Source organism: Sinohyriopsis cumingii, chromosome 1, assembly GCF_028554795.1.
Source record: "Sinohyriopsis cumingii isolate HCF-2022 chromosome 1, ASM2855479v2, whole genome shotgun sequence".
In the NCBI taxonomy this organism is placed as follows: Eukaryota; Metazoa; Mollusca; class Bivalvia; order Unionida; family Unionidae; genus Sinohyriopsis; species Sinohyriopsis cumingii.
Window position 1 is genome coordinate 163,253,084 of NC_142961.1, and position 20,983 is coordinate 163,274,066.

At 35.3% G+C, this 20,983-nt stretch overlaps 1 protein-coding gene across 1 annotated transcript in view; it reads left to right on the forward strand.

Annotated features, from left to right (window-relative positions):
• The window catches only part of LOC149808285 (tubulin polyglutamylase TTLL5-like), a 121,214-nt gene that overhangs the window by 44,096 nt on the left and 56,135 nt on the right, over nucleotides 1-20,983 (forward strand). Inside the window, exons 8-11 of the mRNA XM_089966531.1 lie at nucleotides 3,357-3,426; nucleotides 10,201-10,285; nucleotides 14,606-14,707; nucleotides 17,106-17,197. Of these exons, the coding sequence (XP_089822657.1) occupies nucleotides 3,357-3,426; nucleotides 10,201-10,285; nucleotides 14,606-14,707; nucleotides 17,106-17,197 (349 nt within the window). The remainder of the gene's footprint in view (nucleotides 1-3,356; nucleotides 3,427-10,200; nucleotides 10,286-14,605; nucleotides 14,708-17,105; nucleotides 17,198-20,983) is intronic.

The following is a 20,983-nucleotide window of genomic DNA, read 5'->3' on the forward strand; positions in this document are numbered from 1 at the left end:
AAAAAAAAAATGTTCTATATTAGAATACAAATTCTTACACAATATCAATCAACAAAGTGTTCGTCAACTCATAAGTTGCAAGTTTCAGTACCTTATTTACAGAAGATAGCTGCACACTGCATGACAAAGTATGCTGCATACAGGATGAATAGCTTGGAGTTTTCTTTGTCGATTACTCCTGATGGTAACCTTTTACCTAAAAGATATTGTAGTTGCAGCTCATCTTCTGCATTAAATAACGTAATGTGCAGGCTCAGGGGAAATTTATCAGTAAGGAAATCTCAGAAAGAATTTCAAAAGTTCGACATATAAGGACAACTAACACAACAATGAAGTATCAAGTCTGTATAAACATTCCCACATCTAATACACATATCAAGCTGTGTTTGTGGAACAGCAGCCCATAGTTTAGCTACATATGTAAATACCTTAGTGTGTTGTCTGGTTTTATCCGACTGCCACACTGAGGCAGGTCGTAAGTATTCATGTATCGAAGAGAATCTCTCAAAATCTGCTTGATTAGACATACGAACTCTCCAGAGGCTATTTTCAAGACCAACAATTTTCGACCTTACAATTTCTTTCCAATTATGTTTATCTGGAATTTCAGAATGATGTAAATAATCAGTTAGATACCCGAGCAAGTCAAAGTTCTTTGAGGTATAATATAAATTTGAAATTAACCCACAGCTTGACATGCATCCGCTCAGAATGAAGTGAAATAATGCAACGTTAAACACACGTTTAGTATGTACATTGTTAGGCATCAAACACAATCTGTGTAAAAACATCAATTTTCTTCTATCAATTTCGGACTGAGCTGATGTCCATCCTAGCATTCCCAGGGCAATGTCTGATCTTGTATGTATTGGAAAACCTTGTAAATGTTTGGCAAAATACCTCAGAGTTTTATCCAATAAAGCGAGGTCACTTTTTGAAATGTTACACCATAATTCACTTCCATAAAACATTGAAGGGAAAATTACCTTTTTAATTACATTCGCAGCAACCAAATGATTTAAACCATTCGGTTTAATGCCAATACCATACAGACCGTGAAAAGATTTTTTCCCTTTCTTGCATGCATCGAGTATTGCGTCATGCGACGTCAGCTTTGAGTTAATCCGGTGACCCAGGTGTATTGCCGAATCGGTAACCGGCAAACATGACGGGCCAAGATACCATTTCATATTGATATAATTCTTGTATTGGGGTCCGAAAATGATAATGTATGACTTTGTAACACTAAGCTCGAATCGCCACTTATTACTGTAGTCGTATGCTATATCTAACAGCTTTTGTAGATTGCTAGGATATATAGCCAAAAGTGAAATATCATCAGCTAGGGTTGGATTTCCCACAGCTAAGGATCCAATCTTTGCTACTGGGAAGCTTTCTCACATACCAATGTTAGCCAAGCCTGATACTTGAACTCATGCAGACAGCGGTGAGATGGCAGTGATGAGCGCTTTAGACCACTCGGCCACTCGGGGCCCCTCTCCATGCTCTGACTGCTTCTTCTAATTTAATTTTTAGTTTTGTATGATCCATATTACCTTGGAACTAAGTAAAATTAGTTGGTAAAGTTAGTACAGTTAGTACAATTAGTAAAGTCAGTACAATTAGTACAATTAATTCAATAAGTATAGTTAGTACAGTTAGTGTTATTATTGATAGTACAGTTAGTACAGCTGTTACAATTAGTACAATTAGTATCATTAGTACAACCATTCTTGTATAAAGATTGGTATCTTTATGACAAGTTTTAAGCCAGTTTCAAGTACATGTGCAGTTGTTAGATACATGTATTGACAAGAGAACTTGAGTTTATTTATTCATAAAACATCCACTTCATTTATTTGTATCCTTATCAAACAACTTTTTTCCTTCAGCTCCCAGGCTGCATGTTATATAATCTAATTTGGAGTGCCAAAAATAGACATAGTAATTTTGAAATGATTAGTGTTAAATTAGAAAGTTGGAATTTGCTCTGATTTTGTAGGGGAAAATTCCCATACAGTGATGTTACTAAAAATATAAATATAAAAGAGCAGCTACCATAATTATGTTAGCTTGTGGATAAATAATGCATATATGCTTTTTTCTCCACATTATTCGTTCACTTTTAAAATATTGCAAGTATACAATTTCTTTAATTTTGTTATTTAACAATATATATAATGGCATATTACTGAGGGGGTTGTATTGTGTTGACATATAGAATTACTGTAACTATTTGCAGATATCTTCTAATATAACATCAAAACAGTTGGCTGTGTCACTGAAGTTTTTCACCCCAAATGTACTGTTTACTTTTGATGTCAGAGAGTGTCATTCACAATTAACACCACATGAAGTTGTCCACAGCTCTGTATCAGATACCGAAGTCATTTTGGCAGACCACTGCTGACAAACAAAAAACTAAGAATTACTTTCTGTTTTAAATTAGAATTCTTTTCTAATATAGAAAATCAGTTTCTTATATCAGAAATAATGTGATATATAACAATATTACAATTTCATTAAATTTCTTGATCATGAGGAATTCACTGTTAATTATGATCTTTGGGGCATTTTGGGGGATTTGCTTTTCTTTTAGACATTTTGGGGGGGATTGTTTTTCAGACACTAATTTCACACATTTTGCTGTCTTATTGACCAATGTTTGCCAAAAAGAATTGACCCAGTAGCATATTTAAACTGAGAATTCATTAAATATATATGTTTTATTTGGTTGGTTGGTTGGTTTATGGCACTACAACACATAAAGGTTATAATATGCAGAGTATGAAGCCATGAGTGTCCTACTGACTTAATATAACTGTGCAATAATATTTAGAGGAACCATTTGATAAATTATAATTTCCTAAGGACAAGAAAAATTTTAATTGCATTTTCATCTGTATTCTCTATTACTTAGTTTATAATTATACTTTGAAAACTTTGTACTGTTATGTCTTACATAAAGAGTGTTTTCTATTACTTAATAATTAATTATACTTTGAAAATGTTATACTGTTATGTCTTTAATAATAATAATAATAACAACAACAACAACAATAATAATAATAATAATAATAATAATAATAATAATAATAATAATAATAACATTAATAACAATAATATAATAATAATAATAATAATAATAATAATAATAATAATAATAATAATAATAACTTTATTTAAAGAGGCTGGCACAATTTATTACATGGAATTAATTCTCCTTGTGGTCCTGTTCTCTCTTACTTAATTATTAAGTATAGTTAGAAAACTTTGTACACTGTTATGTCTTGCATAAACTGTGTTATACGGCTACATATGTTGCATGTCAATAATTTTGTCTGTCTGTCTTACAGCCTGACCAGATTCCACTGGATGAAAATATAGTAGTCTGTAAATATATTTTCAATCCCTTACTAATTGATGGTAAGTTTTACCTCTCACAGTATTATATCTGGACATACACTCAGGACTCTTTGTAACACTCAGGACTCTTTGTAATGCTGCTGATGGAAGCATATTCTCTTGTTATCCAACACTTAACAGCCATGTTATTCAAAAAATGAAACTGATAAGTCTTTACCACAAACTTACTGTGTTTTTCTTCCTTGACCATCATGTGTTCATAATTTATTCATAATTATACAATAGACCAAGATTGAAATACATACATTTTGTATACACTTTGCACATAAATTGTACAATTTAATCTGTTGGTTTGAAGCTATTATGGTGATCAAAATGTACATACATGTATTAACTCCATGGGGTTTTCACTAAATACTTATTATGGTCTCCAATTGGTTAGAAATAAAATGGTGTCTCTTAGAAGGTGGCCATCTTGAAAACCGTCTTATCTCTGCTCCTTTGGAATTAATAATGACACTGATTTAGATTTTTCACTGAAAGACTTTTTGTGATGTCTAATTGATCTTAAATGAAAATGGCACTGATCTGACATCAAACATGGCTATTATGGTAGCCATCTTGAAAATCTTGCTAATGCTGCTTCTGGATGGTCATATTAAAATGGGTTTCCACTAAAAGACTTCTTATGATCTCTGGTTGGTCAGAACTGAAAATATTGCCCCTCTGGTATCCCATATAACTACTGTGGTGGCCATCTTTAAAATATTGTTATCATTGCTTCTTCTGAATGGATGGTGATATTGACATGCTGTTTTTACTGAATGACTTCTTATGATATCTAGTTGCTCATAAATGAAGATGGTACAATCTGACATCCCATATTGCTGTCTTGTTGGCCAGCTTGAAAATCTTGTTTTTACTACTCCTTCTAAACATGTGGTCCTATCTACATGGGGTTTTCAATGAATGTCTTCCTATAATGTCTAGATGGTCCTAAATGAAACTGGTGCCCATTAGATATCAATTATTGCTGACACAGTGGACATATTGAAAATCTTGCCACTCCTTTTGAATGGTTGGTTGTATCTGCTTGGGGTTTTCACTAAAAGAATTGTTATCATGGCTGGTTGGTACCAGACAAAACTGATCTTGATCTGACATATGGTATGGTCTGTATGGTATGGTGGCCATCTTGAAAAATCTTGTTATAGCTTGTCGGATCTCCAGTATGGGTGGCACTATACAGTTTCGCATTTTGCATAGGGTTAGGAATTTAAAGAAAAAGAATGTCCCCGGCTTTCCTCACTGGTTATACTGGCTATTTAAAAAGACCTTGTATATCTTAGGTATAATGCAAAGAACCTTTAATTCCCTTTATTTTGGTGTATGATTGATGGGTGTACTATGGGTTATAGAGTATACAGCTTGGCCTTACTTCAAATGTGCACCTTTCAAAAAAGTGCTAGCTCTACTTGGTCATTTTCACTTCCTGAACTTCAGAGGTCAATTGTATAAAAAAGAGCCGATAACTTTTTTTACATTTTATATATTTGGTAATTCATTCATTGCACTTTCAGAAGCTGGTATTGTCTAGTCTGGCAAAATTCATTTTCCCTATTTTAATAGCTGTTATGTATAGTGTACTTTAGACTAATTCAGACTGATTTTTTAACACAAGGGAGCAGTCATTTTAGTTAGCAGTGTGCTTAAATCATGTAAAATTTCCAAAAGTACAATATCCAAAAGAAATATCATCCACATTACATTAATGTAGCATAGAGGCATGCAAACATTCTCTCCACTGTGCATGTTTTAAATGCAAACTACTTCACCTTACATACGTCACTCTCTCAAAAGTACATATTATCTGGTGAGCGCCACCATGATGGCCATGGTGGCCATCTTGAAAAATCGTGTTATAGCTTGTCAGATCTCCAGTATGATGGCCATGGTGGCCATCTTGAAAAATCTTGTTATAGCTTGCCAGATCTCCAGTATGATGGCCATGGTGGCCATCTTGAAAAATCTTGTTATAGCTTGTCGGATCTCCAGTATGATGGCCATGGTGACCATCTTGAAAAATCTTGTTATAGCTTGTCGGATCTCCAGTATGATGGCCATGGTGGCCATCTTGAAAAATCTTGTTATAGCTTGCCAGATCTCCAGTATGATGGCCATGGTGGCCATCTTGAAAATCTTGTAATAGCTTGTCGGATCTCCAGTATGATGGCCATGGTGGCCATCTTGAAAATCTTGTAATAGCTTGTCGGATCTCCAGTATGGTGACCATGGTGGCCATCTTGAAAATCTTGTTATAGCTTGTAAGATCTCCAGTATGGTGGCCATCTTGAAAATCATGTTATAGCTTGCCAGATCTCCAGTATGATGGCCATGTTGGCCATCTTGAAAATCTTGTTATAGCTTGTAAGATCTCCAGTATGATGGCCATGGTGGCCATCTTGAAAATCTTGTTATAGCTTGTAAGATCTCCAGTATGATGGCCATGGTGGCCATCTTGAAAATCTTGTAATAGCTTGTCGGATCTCCAGTATGGTGACCATGGTGGCCATCTTGAAAATCTTGTTATAGCTTGTAAGATCTCCAGTATGGTGGCCATCTTGAAAATCATGTTATAGCTTGCCAGATCTCCAGTATGATGGCCATGTTGGCCATCTTGAAAATCTTGTTATAGCTTGTAAGATCTCCAGTATGATGGCCATGGTGGCCATCTTGAAAATCTTGTAATAGCTTGTCGGATCTCCAGTATGATGGCCATGGTGGCCATCTTGAAAATCTTGTAATAGCTTGTCGGATCTCCAGTATGGTGACCATGGTGGCCATCTTGAAAATCTTGTTATAGCTTGTAAGATCTCCAGTATGGTGGCCATCTTGAAAATCTTGTTATAGCTTGCCAGATCTCCAGTATGATGATCATGGTGGCCATCTTGAAAATCTGATTTTTATTGGTCCTATTTAAGGTATGGTTATATGTGGTTTTCACGAAATAGATCTCACTATATGTAGTCAGTCCTGAATGGAAATGTTGTCAGCGTGAATCCCAAAATTTGACAAATCTCATTAATTCTAATTTTCCATGATATATGCCCTTACTATATTTTTCTCTAAAACAATTTCTGTTTTGCTGTATATAGTTGTTTCTGTATTAAAATGACTCCTGAATATCTTATATAGCTACCTCTCCTGATTAACATATTGACATTTCAGTACAACACTATGTTCTCATGAAAATCTTACTCATCTAATCTCAAAAATGGCACCATAGCCATCTAAAAAAATTCCTAAACTCACTACTCCTCTAGCATGAATGGTGGCATTGTGAAAACTATTCTTGCAATATTTAATTGATTGTGAATGAAAATGGTGCATATGACCACCAATATAGCTACACTTTTGTGAAGACATTCTGAAAACTGCCTCTAAATTACTTATGATGGAGTCAAAAGTAATTGCTTGCATTTTTTTTATACTTCATTCTGATTATGACAACAGTGACTTCTATATATAAAGACTTTGGTAGGGGAAGAGGATAATGTTATGCATTGTGTTGAGTTGGTTTTAAGTGAGGGAAAGTTGTGCAGAGTCACACTCACTCACATCCAGGTCTATCTGAATCCAGTGTCATGACAGTGTTGGTACATTTCAAGATGGATGCCCATCAGGTCCAAATGAATCTGAGCTGATGCCTGCACTGTTCACACAGCTTTTGCCATCTGTTTTTATAGCCAGGTGTGTGTGTGTGTGTGTGTGTGTGTGTGCATAAGCATATCTGCTCAGCTGCCTCATCCATGAGTTTCCAGAGAGTCAGGTGAAGTTGTCCACTCTGGGTCACAGGTTGTATTTATGATAGCAGGCATAGCTTGACCTGTCAGTTAGAGAGTACTTTTGATTGCAGAAACATGTTTTTACATGCAAGATATTAAAAGTGTTGGTGTTGGATGAAGGTGGGTGCATAAATGCATTTTAACTTAAGATCAGATGATGCAGGTTGAGCACATAAACATATGAACCAAAGTTTATATCAGGAAAGTATGAAGACATCTAAATGTACTTGATGATCACTATATATTTGGTACAATTTAAACGAAAATGTTTTGCAGTTTCTGGTTCATGGCATAAACAGTTATTTAATGACAAATGATTTCTGAATAGGTTATCATTTAGTAAGTTACAACCCAGTCTGGATCTTGAATGTAAAATTGATACTAAACTTTCACCATGGTAGTAATAAGCTGTGACTTTCTTCTAGATTCCCGTGTAAGTTTAACTTAAAGGAAAACATTGATATGTTTTTCCTTTTCTCCAAAGATTGAATATTTCATTCAGTAATAGATTTTGGTAAAAATTAATTTTGGTACCTGTTAGTCATGGCAAAAGGCATTTGAAAGTTAGATCTTTCACCAAATTGTCAATTACATACCTTCTGGACACCTTGTGGAACCAAGGCCCATATGTATTCAGGAGCTGGACACTCTGTGGAACCAAGTTTCACATGTATCCAGGAGGTGTAGGACACTCTGTGGAACCAAGGCCCATGTGTATTAAAGGGCTGACTACTTTGAACCAAGGCCCACATTTATCCTAGAGCTGGATACTCTGTGGAACCAAGGTCTACATGTATCAAAGAGGTGGACATTTTGTGGAACCAAGGCTCACATGTATTCTGGAAGTGGACACTGGAACCAAGGCCCACATGTTTCCATGAGCTGGATACTCTGTGGAACCAAGACCTACAGGTATCAATGAGCAGGACACTGTGGAACCAAGGCCCACATGTATCCAGAAGGTGGACACTGGAACCAAGGCCCACACTATCCAGGAGGTGGACACTATGGAACCAAGGCCCACATGTATCAAGAAAGTGGACACTGTAACCAAGGCCCACATGTATCCAGGAGGTGGACACTATGGAACCAAGACCCACATGTATCCACAAGCTGGATACTCAGTGGAATCAAGGCCTACAGGTGTCAATGAGTTGGACACTCTGGAACCAAGACATCCATGTATCCAGGAGGCAGACACTATGGAACCAAGACATCCATGTATCCAAGAGCTGGACATTCTAGAACCAAGGCTTACATGTATGCAGGAGTCATATCATGGTGCATTTAAGATAATATCATGTGATCACCCTGTGTTTATAGCATGTTATTAAAAGTCTTTCCAATTTTGTTGGTTCTCAAATTCCAGCATATGACAGATTTTGTTGCCCACAAATGATTATACCTGCTTCATCATTTCCAGTTGATTTTTTTGTAGGTTTATTCAGAACACCACCAGCCAAGGTTGGGTCCTCCACAGTAATTAATAATGAAGTATCATCAGCAAATAGTCTAACACATGGCTGAATATCTGTAACAATATCATTAATATAAATTTAAAATAATAGTGCTCTAAGTTTAGAGCCTTGACACACACCAACCTGACATGTTGTCGATCAATAGTGTAACCTTCTGTAACAACTTTATTTTCAGAGTTTATGGAAGAGACTTGCTGAATGGGTACAGTCACATTCTTCTATGCTTTATATGTAACAAGTGATGTCCATTTTAGTTTGACAACATAAAAATTGCCTGCATTTATGATATCATTCTTGCATATCCTGCATAAAAGATAGTTTCACCATCACAGTTTGCTCTTTGCATATGCAAGTCAAAGCTGTATCACTATGATGTTTTATGGCATTCACTGGTTTTGTACTTGTCTCATTTGTTTGAATACAGTTATGTATTGAGTACAGTCATTCAGTGTGACCATTAACCTGCTTGATCACAGTTATGTATTGAGTAGAAGTATTCATTGGAACCATTAACCTGTTTGATCACAGTTATGTATTGAGTAGAAGCATTCATTGGAACCATTAACCTGTTTGATCACAGTTATGTATTGAGTAGAAGTATTCATTGGAACCATTAACCTGCTTGATCACAGTTATGTATTGAATAGAAGCATTCAGTGTGACCATTAACCTGCTTGATCACAGTTATGTATTGAGTAGAATCATTCAGTGTGACCATTAACCTGCTTGATCACAGTTATGTATTGAGTAGAAGTATTCATTGGAACCATTAACCAAGAATAGTGAAGTCATGCATGCCATTTCTATGTTAATGGATGCTCATGGATTAAACAATTGAATAACTTTTATGTTTTGTGTACAGGATTTGCATAATGTGTACAGGATTTGCATAATGTAAATTGTCAGAGGTTAAATGATAAAGGAATGTGTTTTTATCAAATTTAAATGCAGAAGAAACTCATTTTATTAAAATATGAATTTACAGCTTTATATAGAGTGCTAAAGAAAGAGTCCTGAGTGTATTAATTATAATTTGTTGTTAACTGTATTTCATCAATTCATATTTTTCCAACAGCTAACGTAATTTACAGATTTATGTAGCATGCACCTGTGTGTCTAAAGTGGGAAAATGGGAAAAAACGAGAAACATTGTTGGCTTTAAATCAGATTAGCAATGAGGAAATCCATAATTATACAGTATTGTTTCACTGGGTGCATTGAATTTAGCTCTTTTTTATTTGCTACAAAACCATTTATTGGATTGTTCATGGAGGAATTCTTTCTTCTTAAATAACTCTTTAACACCTGTTTAAGTACAACTGTGATAGTATTTATTCTCTATTTTTTTTTTCAAGATAGCTTTATCCCTATAAAGAAGAGTAATGTTCTTGTTCAATTTGTGTGGGCAAAAAAAACAAATCTTGAGATATAATAACTTCATTGATTTTAGTTGTATTGTATAGTTTACATAAACTTATTTTTCCATGCATCATGTTTAATTTTTCTTTCAGGTTTAAAGTTTGATGTCCGTCTGTATGTAGCAGTAACCTCCTATGACCCTCTGATTATATACTTATATGAGGAAGGTCTGACAAGGTGAGAAGAGGTCAGAGTTCTGGAAAAAAAATCTTATCAGATTTGTTTTTTATCTTATTGTTCTGCAATGTTGTTGAAGAAAAGTAATCATGATAGTGTACACTGCTTCCTTTTATATGACAAGTTGGACATATCATGTTATTGTCTTGTCAGTCCATCCATTGACATTTGCTTGTCTGCCCCAGAAATGTGTGACATATGGAGAGATTTCCATCCAACTATGTATCATGGCTAGAAGATGTGTCACATGCTATAGCCATGTCCTCTGCCTTAAGGTCAAGGTCATGGCAGTGGAAAATTTACTTGCATCAATATCCAGAGTAAACTTGTAAACCGCTTAAGATATTTTAATAAAACTTTGTACCTGTGTCTAACATGTCTAGATGGAGTGCCATGTAGCAAGCCACCTACTTTAAGGATATGGTCATTGTTTTGGACAATAAAATGTAGTTTGTGACTTGTAGACATATTCAGAGTATAACTTGTGAACCACTGAAGATATTTTAATAAAACCAAATAAAATGATATATTATGATTAGAGATATACCATAGCCAGGTTTCCCTGTCCCAAGGTCAAGAACATGACAAGGGAATACATACATTAGTGACATCTATCTACATATGAGTATAACATTTGAATCAATAATGATATTGCAGTGAAATAATAGCCTAGGTTACATGTGTTTGACAGTGTCTTACATATCCACAGTCATACCCCCTGTTTCAAATTAAGGTCACAGCAAGGAATAATGTATGTCAAGGGGATGTTTCCTTATTCATGCTGGTAGTATTTGTACCCTCATTATTATTGTGATGAAAGTTTACCTATTGTACTCAAAGGTCTAGGTCAGTATTAGGGTAAATGTTAATGAGAATCATGCATCATGTGACATTTGCAGTACTTTTTTTATATGTCTGTCATGTTGTGGAGCTTGTTGCATTGCACATCTGAGCTGTTGGGCATATTTAGAGCAGTTTATACAAACTGTATGTATGACTAAAAATTATTTCCAAGGAATTATCTATATTAGTTCATCAGTTTATAAGGATTTAGACATAATTATACATTGGTGGGTGTGTTTGCATTGCTGAAGTAAGCAGTTTTCATATTTTCAATCAGTTCCTAATCTTTATTAATATCATTATTCAGACGTCTGACAGTCACTCGAGTCCAAAGTAAAAAACTGCAAACTTTTTGGATGTGATTTGTGTATAAATTTTAAAGTGTTTATGAAATATGCCAGGTTTATACACAAGAATAGATTCATAGGCATTGATTCAAAATAGGGACATAGGTATTGATTCAAATCAGGGTCGTAGGTAGTGATTCAAGATAGGGACATATGTATTGATTCAAGACAAGGACATGAGTATTGATTGAACACAGGGTCATAGGTATTGATTCAAGACAGGGATATAGGTATTGATTCAAGACAGGGACATAAGTATTTATCCAAGACATGTATATAGGTATTGATTCAAGACAATTATGTACCTAATTCAATCTGGATAGGATTAGTCTCATGGTTTGTCATATTTTAGTTCTTGATTGAAGTCAACAATCACCTTCCCCACCACACACCTTTATCAGGCAAAGCCAGTTGACTGGTTCATGTTTAGCATGAGCTTTTTAATCACTTGGTGTTAGATCATATTCTGGCACTGCTGTGTACCCTTACCATTTGTCTGTACATATGTACCACCTATTTTCTAACACTTCATTACATTATGACCTTCAGAGTGTTCCATAATTACTTTTGAATTAGCACTCACTGCCCTCATAGTGCATCCTCAGTGACCATGCAGAACCCTCACAGTGCACCCACACTCTCACTGCCTTTGCAGGGCACCCACACTCTCACTGCCTTTGCAGTGTATCCTCACTTCACTCACTCTGCCCTTGCAGAACCCTCACCGTGCACCCACACTCTCGCTGCCTTTGCAGTGTACCCTCACTTCTCTCACTCTGTCCATGCAGAACCCTCACTGTGCACCCTAACTCTCACTGACTTTGCAGTAACCTCACTCTGACTGCTCTTGCAGTGCACCCTCACTCTCACTGCCCTTGCCCCTTCAATATACCAGAATGCTCATTGCCCTCACCATGACATACTTGCCTCCACAAGTAACTGCCCTTGCATTAGAATAGCACTTCTATGCTTCCAAGTTTACTGAATGGCTGGCGTTACATTTGTCTTCTTGTTTCCTTGTGGACATTATACATTTGTCCCCTCAGACCATAAATGACAGGATCAGTATTCCACATGATAAAGTGAATGTTCATTGCTCTTGGAGTTCCATGTGTACCTTATCAAGTCATTAATATTAGTACCCTCCTGGTGCTAAATTTGCCTCTGCAGGCCAAAACCAATGGTTACTGACCTTAGTGATGCATTTGCCTCTGCTAGCTGTTACAGATTACTGCCCTTGTAATGTTGCATTAACATTTCCTCCATGTTCCTTAACTTCACTCCTATCAGTGTAAATAAATGGTAAAATCCATTTGCTTGTGTTGTGTGAATAAAGTTGGTCTTGACTGTCCATTTGTAAGTATGTCTATATGTTGTTTGGTTTCTGCATAATGGCTTGAGTTGTCCACTATCATCAGTTAACAAACTGTTTGGATGTCTTACACATGGGGTAAGAAAGAACTATATTGATTTTTTTGCTTAAAACCTCAAAGGTCATTGTCATTGACAGCAGAAATATGGTTCTGCACAATAACTCAAGTTCTCTACCATAATACAACAACTCAGGTCCTCCACCATAACACAATAACTCAGGTCCTCCATCATAACACAATAACTCAAGTTCTCCACCATAACACAATAACTCAGGTCCTCCATCATAACACAATAACTCAAGTTCTCCACCATAACACAATAACTCAAGTTCTCCACCATAACACAATAACTCAAGTTCTCCACCATAACACAATAACTCAAGTTCTCCACCATAACACAATAACTCAAGTTCTCCACCATAACACAATAACTCAAGTTCTCCATCATAACACAATAACTCAAGTTCTCCACCATAACACAATAACTCAAGTTCTCCACCATAACACAATAACTCAAGTTCTCCACCATAACACAATAACTCAAGTTCTCCACCATAACACAATAACTCAAGTTCTCCACCATAACACAATAACTCAAGTTCTCCACCATAACACAATAACTCATGTTCTCCACCATAACACAATAACTCAAGTTCTCCGCCATCTACAGTTATCATACTTTACAGATTGCTTGCACTTCAGGTAAGGAAGAACAATATTTATTTCAGAGTCAAAGAGTCAAAGGTCATGGTCATTATGACTGAAAGAAGAAAAATGGTAATTGCACAATAACAGTTCTATATCATTAACCTGTACCAAACTATGTGTATGGCTTTTACTTAGGGTAAGGAAGAAGCCTATTAGTTTGGGGTGAAGAGGTCAAATGATCAAGCTGACTTTGAGTGAAAGATGATAAATTGTTTCTGCACAAAAAAATTCAATTATCTGCATAGAGGACTATTAAAAGATAAAAATGGACCTATAATGACGTGACTTTCATGTTAATCTGGTTTCTATTTTAACGGCATTGTTTTCTTTGATTTGTGCATTTAGTTTTTGTTTCTATGTGCATTCAGTATAGCCTGTTTCATCCATTATAATATAGGTGCTCTTTACATACAGGTTTAGAAGATATTGTAACTTAACTAAACTGAGTGAAAAAATATTTTGAGTACTTTGTAGTCGTTTGGTCTCATGACTTCTGACTGAATAAATCCATGTCCTGTTCAACTTTGCATAAGATCTCCATGCAGCTAAAGGTGAGCATTTGGCTTCATTTCATGAAGTCATGACTGTGTGAGAGTTTATTTGATAATCATAAGACATACATTTTTTAATTTCTTTAAAATAACCTCTTGCATTTTGTTGCTGGTCAAGGCTGCATGCTTGTGCCATAAGGCAGGATTATGGGCTTCACACCAATTTCTCAAATATCATGCCCAAACAATATCAACTGAATATGTTAAAATCACATATATTTTCATCGCCTGCTCTTTGCTAAATCCCTCCTATATTTAGAAATTCCCTGTACTTTTGTTTCAGCTGGGGTGGGTGGGGTTAAGTTTCCCTCATATTCTGATTCTGGAAAAAAACTTTAAACAGTAAGATGATGCCCTGAAGAATTTTTGGGAATAATTCTGAAAGGTTGCATTAAAAACCCATATTTATTAAGCTCATCAAAAGAAGTCATGACATAGTAACTTTCAAGCTGTTGAGTTGTGGATTTGTTAGCCAGTGGCTTTTGTCTTTTGTACCAGATTTGCCACAGTGAAGTATGAGGGGAGCCCACAACACCTAAACAACCAGTTTATGCACCTGACCAATTACAGTGTGAATAAGAAGAATGAAGGCTATGTCAGGTAAGTAGCTGTTCAGTTTTGATTAATTTTATATAGTATTCTCTTTGAATAGGATATGGTAATTTCATCCTCTGTGTGTGTGTGTGATTTAGTTTTTTAACATTGCTTTAACAATGTTTTGGTCATATCGCTATGATGTCTGCAGTGTGGCAGTATATATTGATGTCTTGCACTGGTACATCATGCCACAGACATGTAGCATGATGTCCCACCCAGTCACATTATCCTGATACCAGGCTGACCAGTCCTAACACTAACCTCTTAATGTTGAGCACCTAGTGAGGCAGCTGTTAGTACCATTTTTTATAAGTCTTTGGTATGACTCAGCCAGGGTTCAAACCTGTGATCTCCTGCATCTGAGGTGGACACTCTAACCACTAGGCCACTGGATCGGTCCTTCAGCTGGTGTAAAAATACATTTTTAGATTCATGAATATAAGTAGGTATTAGCATAGTTATATGCATCTGTAGGTATATTTTTAATTTACCATTATCAACAGAGCAATATGCATCCTAGAATGATGAATCCCCCCTTATGGCAGAGATTATTGTGATATTGTTCATTTGTTTGTCTGTCTGTTCCCTATTTGTTTCCACACAATAACTTCAGTTTTTGACCATCTACTGCTATTAAACTTTGGGGATGACTTGCACTTCAGGTAAGCATATGAATTTCATGGTCAAAATGTTAAAGGACAAAGATCACTTTGTTGTTGTTGTTGTTGTTGTGGGGTTTAATGCCATTTTTCAGCATAAGATAGGCTATACATGGCGGCCATTATAAATGGTGGAGGAAGAACATGGGGAAAACCCCAGAAGAACCACTGACCCATGAGAAGGTACTAGCAAGCTTTCTCACGTACCCACATTGGCCGAGCCCGAGACTTGAATCCACTCAGAGGTGATACAGCAGTGATCTGTAAAACAGGTGAACACTTTAGACCACTTGGCCACTTGGGGCCCCCTCACTTTGACTGAAAGAAAGTATTAAATAGTTTCTGCACACGAACATTAGTTCTACATTACAGACTAGAGGTATAACAATCAATACGTAGCTGCATCACAATAATTTCTGCAACGATATACTGCATCTGTCTAAAATACTGCTGAAATTTCCAAATACCTACTGCATTACAAACATGGACAATAAAAATTGATGTAATAGCACATTTGATTGATGTATATATGAAATAAATTAATTAAAATCTGAGAAAAGACATAAAATTGAAGAGCTTTATGTCATTTTAATAAAATGCTTGAAGATATTTTGACATCATTTTTTGATGTATTTTGATTAATCTACTAGACAATTCTTATCAGACTGGTTCTCCTACTCAGTTACACAAATCACCAATCTAAGTAAAAAAAAATAATCGATTTTTATGTGGATATATTTATGTAAAATGATAAATAAAAATATTTTGAAAATGTTATTTTTATTGCAAATTAAGATATGAAGAATGATTTGTAGATTTTACATAAATATGCAAGAGCATCATTTGATTCAATAATGTTTTACTAAGACCTAAATAAGAGATAGAATCTAAAATGTGAACATCTCACTATTTAAGGGTTCCTTTTGAAAATATTTCAGGTTTGATGGTCAAATAAATATGAGGCATTGTAGAGTTAGTAGTGAAACCATATGCAGTATTGATATATTCAGATAATACCACTAACTATGCCATACAGTTACAGTGCTAACACAGAGACATCAACAATGTAACATACAAAGACAAACATACAAGGATGCAGTCTGTATCATGATACATATTGTTTTGTCAGTTCTGTATTGCAGCATGTATTGCATTGCCAGCTAATGATATGGTACTTTTGGTGGTATGTATTGTATTGCCAGCTAATGATATGGTACATATGATGGTATGTATTGTATTGCCAGATAATTGTATGGTACATATGTTGGTATGTATTGTATTGCCTGCTAATGATATGGTACATATGATGGTATGTATTGTATTGCCAGCTAATGATATGGTACATATGATGGTATGTATTGTATTGCCAGCTAATGATATGGTACATATGTTGGTATGTATTGTATTGCCATTTAATTGTATGGTACATATGGTGGTATGTATTGTATTGCCATTTACTTGTACGGTACATATGGTGGTATGTATTGTATTGCCACCCAAGAATCTCAGTCTGTATCATATTGTGAAGAAGCAGGCAAAGATCTTTACAGTAGTGAGGTAGCAGTCAAATGAGTAATCTCACACCCATATAAACCTCTTGTTTAATGGATGGATGAATTGTAAGATAGCAGATCTTTACAGCTAAAATATTGATAAACTTATCTAGAAAAAAACAAACAATAAAATATATGTTCTGTATGTCTTTGCTCACCTGCAATTACAGTAATCAAAATCCATTGTAGGAATGATGATGCTGAGGTAGAAGATTATGGTAACAAATGGTCTCTGGGTGCCCTCCTGCGCTACCTTCGTTCCAATGGCAAAGATACAGTTGGTTTGTATGAGTCTGGAAAGAATTTACTAAAAACTATATGACTATATGACTCATTGATAGTACTTGTCATTACTGCATACAAGTTTTGGATTCATTGTAATAAAATATTACCAGTTTAAAACTTTAGTGAATATTGGCAGTGTTCCAGCCTAAAATTGTTTACCATTTTCAGATCTTTCTTGTGTATAATAAATCTGACTAGAAGGACTTACTCATATTTAAAATATAATTACTTTATTTACATTGTTGAAGTTCAGATAAATTCCTTTATTATAAATCTTATCAAATTATCCTCATACCAAAGTAGCTGAAATATTAATTATTGGTGTCAAAATTTGACTGTGTGAAATTGTTTTATGGTATATAATTCATGCCAAAGAACTGAAATATTTACATTAGTTATATGTTTACAGAAGTAAGTAGACCTGTATATTTCACATAACCATCACACATTTTACATTTTGCACTGAAGTGGTAATCAATTAAACAATAAATATATTGTTTTCCACAACAATTAATGTGAATATTAGATGTTGCATTGAAACATGAGAATGTAAACATTTATTTATCTGTTTTGGTTTCCCAAGTGTTTTGGTTTAACATGATAATCTTCATGTCTTTCATTTCAAGGATATTCAATAGTTTGTTAATTACTTGCCATTAAGAAAACAAACAGTTGTCCAGAACTCTCACATTTTCAATTTATAAATGCAGGAGTCCCTCAAGGATCAATCCTTGGATCAATATTATTTTTAGTACATGTATATTTAAATGATATTGTAAATGATATTCGGTCATTACTAAGACTTTTCGCTGATGATACTACACCAGATATAATTGCTGAAAATCCAAATGAGGCTGGCCAAATCCTAAATTCATACATTCAGAAATGACAGGACTTGGTCCTGTCTTTTTATCATGACCTTTAACTCAAACAAAACAGGGTCAATACTCATAACACAAAAGCAAAATTAAATATCCATCCTAAACTTTTCATTCAAGATATTCAATAACTATTCCATCATAAGCACATGGGTATTATATTGTATTGTGATGCCACATGGCAAGCTCATGTCAAGCATTTGTCTGAAATGCCTTTGGAGAAAGTTATTTTTTTAAAAATTGAAATATAGATTGTATCAAGTGTCCTTGGAAAGAATGTACACATCTTTTATTCTCCCCATGTTTGACTATGCTGATTTTATCTGGGATAATTGTACTATGCAGTATAAAGAATCACTGGAAAAAATCAATTTGGAAGCTATGAGAATAGTAACAGGTGCTACCAAAAGTGTGGCATAGGCATTTTTATATGAGGAAACTGGGTGGGATAGCCTGAATCATAAGCATAAATTAATTGTTTAAAATTGGTTTTGCTCCAAATTACTTACAAGATATAAGAATCTGCCTCATGCTCTTAACATTGATACCTACACCACTCTGTCATCAAATACTATTCTGCCTCTTGTTCTTAGCCTTGATACCTACACCACTCTGTCATCAAATACTATTCTGCCTCTTGTTCTTAACCTTGATACCTACACCACTCTGTCATCAAATACTATTCTGCCTCTTGTTCTTAACATTGATACCTACACCACTGTCATCAAATACTATTCTGCCTCTTGTTCTTAACATTGATACCTACACCACTCTGTCATCAAATACTATTCTGCCTCTTGTTCTTAACCTTGATACCTACACCACTCTGTCATCAAATACTATTCTGCCTCTTGTTCTTAGCCTTGATACCTACACCACTCTGTCATCAAATACTATTCCGCCTCTTGTTCTTAACCTTGATACCTACACCACTCTGTCATCAAATACTATTCTGCCTCTTGTTCTTAACCTTGATACCTACACCAATCTGTCATCAAATACTATTCTGCCTCTTGTTCTTAACCTTGATACCTACACCACTCTGTCATCAAATACTATTCTGCCTCTTGTTCTTAACCTTGATACCTACACCACTCTGTCATCAAATACTATTCTGCCTCTTGTTCTTAACATTGATACCTACACCAATCTGTCATCAAATACTATTCTGCCTCTTGTTCTTAACATTGATACCTACACCACTCTGTCATCAAATACTATTCTGCCTCTTGTTCTTAACAATGATACCTACACCACTGTCATCAAATACTATTCTGCCTCTTGTTCTTAACAATGATACCTACACCACTGTCATCAAATACTATTCTGCCTCTTGTTCTTAACATTGATACCTACACCACTCTGTCATCAAATACTATTCTGCCTCTTGTTCTTAACATTGATACCTACACCAATCTGTCATCAAATACTATTCTGCCTCTTGTTCTTAACATTGATACCTACACCACTCTGTCATCAAATACTATTCCACCTCTTGTTCTTAACCTTGATACCTACACCACTCTGTCATCAAATACTATTCTGCCTCTTGTTCTTAACCTTGATACCTACACCACTCTGTCATCAAATACTATTCTGCCTCTTGTTCTTAACATTGATACCTACACCAATCTGTCATCAAATACTATTCTGCCTCTTGTTCTTAACATTGATACCTACACCACTCTGTCATCAAATACTATTCTGCCTCTTGTTCTTAACCTTGATACCTACACCACTCTGTCATCAAATACTATACTAACATTGATACCTACACCACTCTGTCATCAAATACTATTCTGCCTGTTGTTCTTAACCTTGATACCTACACCACTCTGTCATCAAATACTATTCTGCCTCTTGTTCTTAACCTTGATACCTACACCACTCTGTCATCAAATACTATTCTGCCTCTTGTTCTTAACCTTGATACCTACACCACTCTGTCATCAAATACTATTCTGCCTCTTGTTCTTAACATTGATACCTACACCACTGTCATCAAATACTATTCTGCCTCTTGTTCTTAACGTTGATACCTACACCAATCTGCCATCAAATACTATTCTGCCTCTTGTTCTTAACATTGATACCTATGCCAGTCTGTCATCAAATACTATTCTGCCTCTTGTTCTTAACATTGATACCTACACCACTCTGTCATCAAATACTATTCTGCCTCTTGTTCTTAACATTGATACCTACACCACTCTGTCATCAAATACTATTCTGCCTCTTGTTCTTAACATTGATACCTACACCAATCTGTCATCAAATACTATTCTGCCTCTTGTTCTTAACATTGATACCTACACCACTCTGTCATCAAATACTATTCCGCCTCTTGTTCTTAACGTTGATACCTACACCACTCTGTCATCAAATACTATTCTGCCTCTTGTTCTTAACCTTGATACCTACACCACTCTGTCATCAAATACTATTCCGCCTCTTGTTCTTAACGTTGATACCTACACCAATCTGTCATCAAATACTATTCTGCCTCTTCTGTGCCAAATGACACTTTATCAAACATAATTTGCACAATGCAGCATGTTGCTGGTTGAAATAATTAGTAACTCATCCATTCAGAATTTTAAACTTACCTGAATTGGAACAAACATAAAATTCCTTCATATTATTTTGTTAGTGATTGTATGGATCAAGTTCAGAATATGTGACTGAGAACCAAATACAGTGGCTTAAATAATGATTTATTCCTAAATCATGTTTCTAACAATAGATACTGCTCATGTGGAGAAGTAGATACAGCTGATCACTCTGTGTTAGAATGTCAGAATTATACAACTTTGAGATACTGTGTTCTCTTCACATTACCAACCTGACTTACAATGAAGAATTTATTATCCAGCAATCAAATTTATTCTGATGAAATTAATAAGC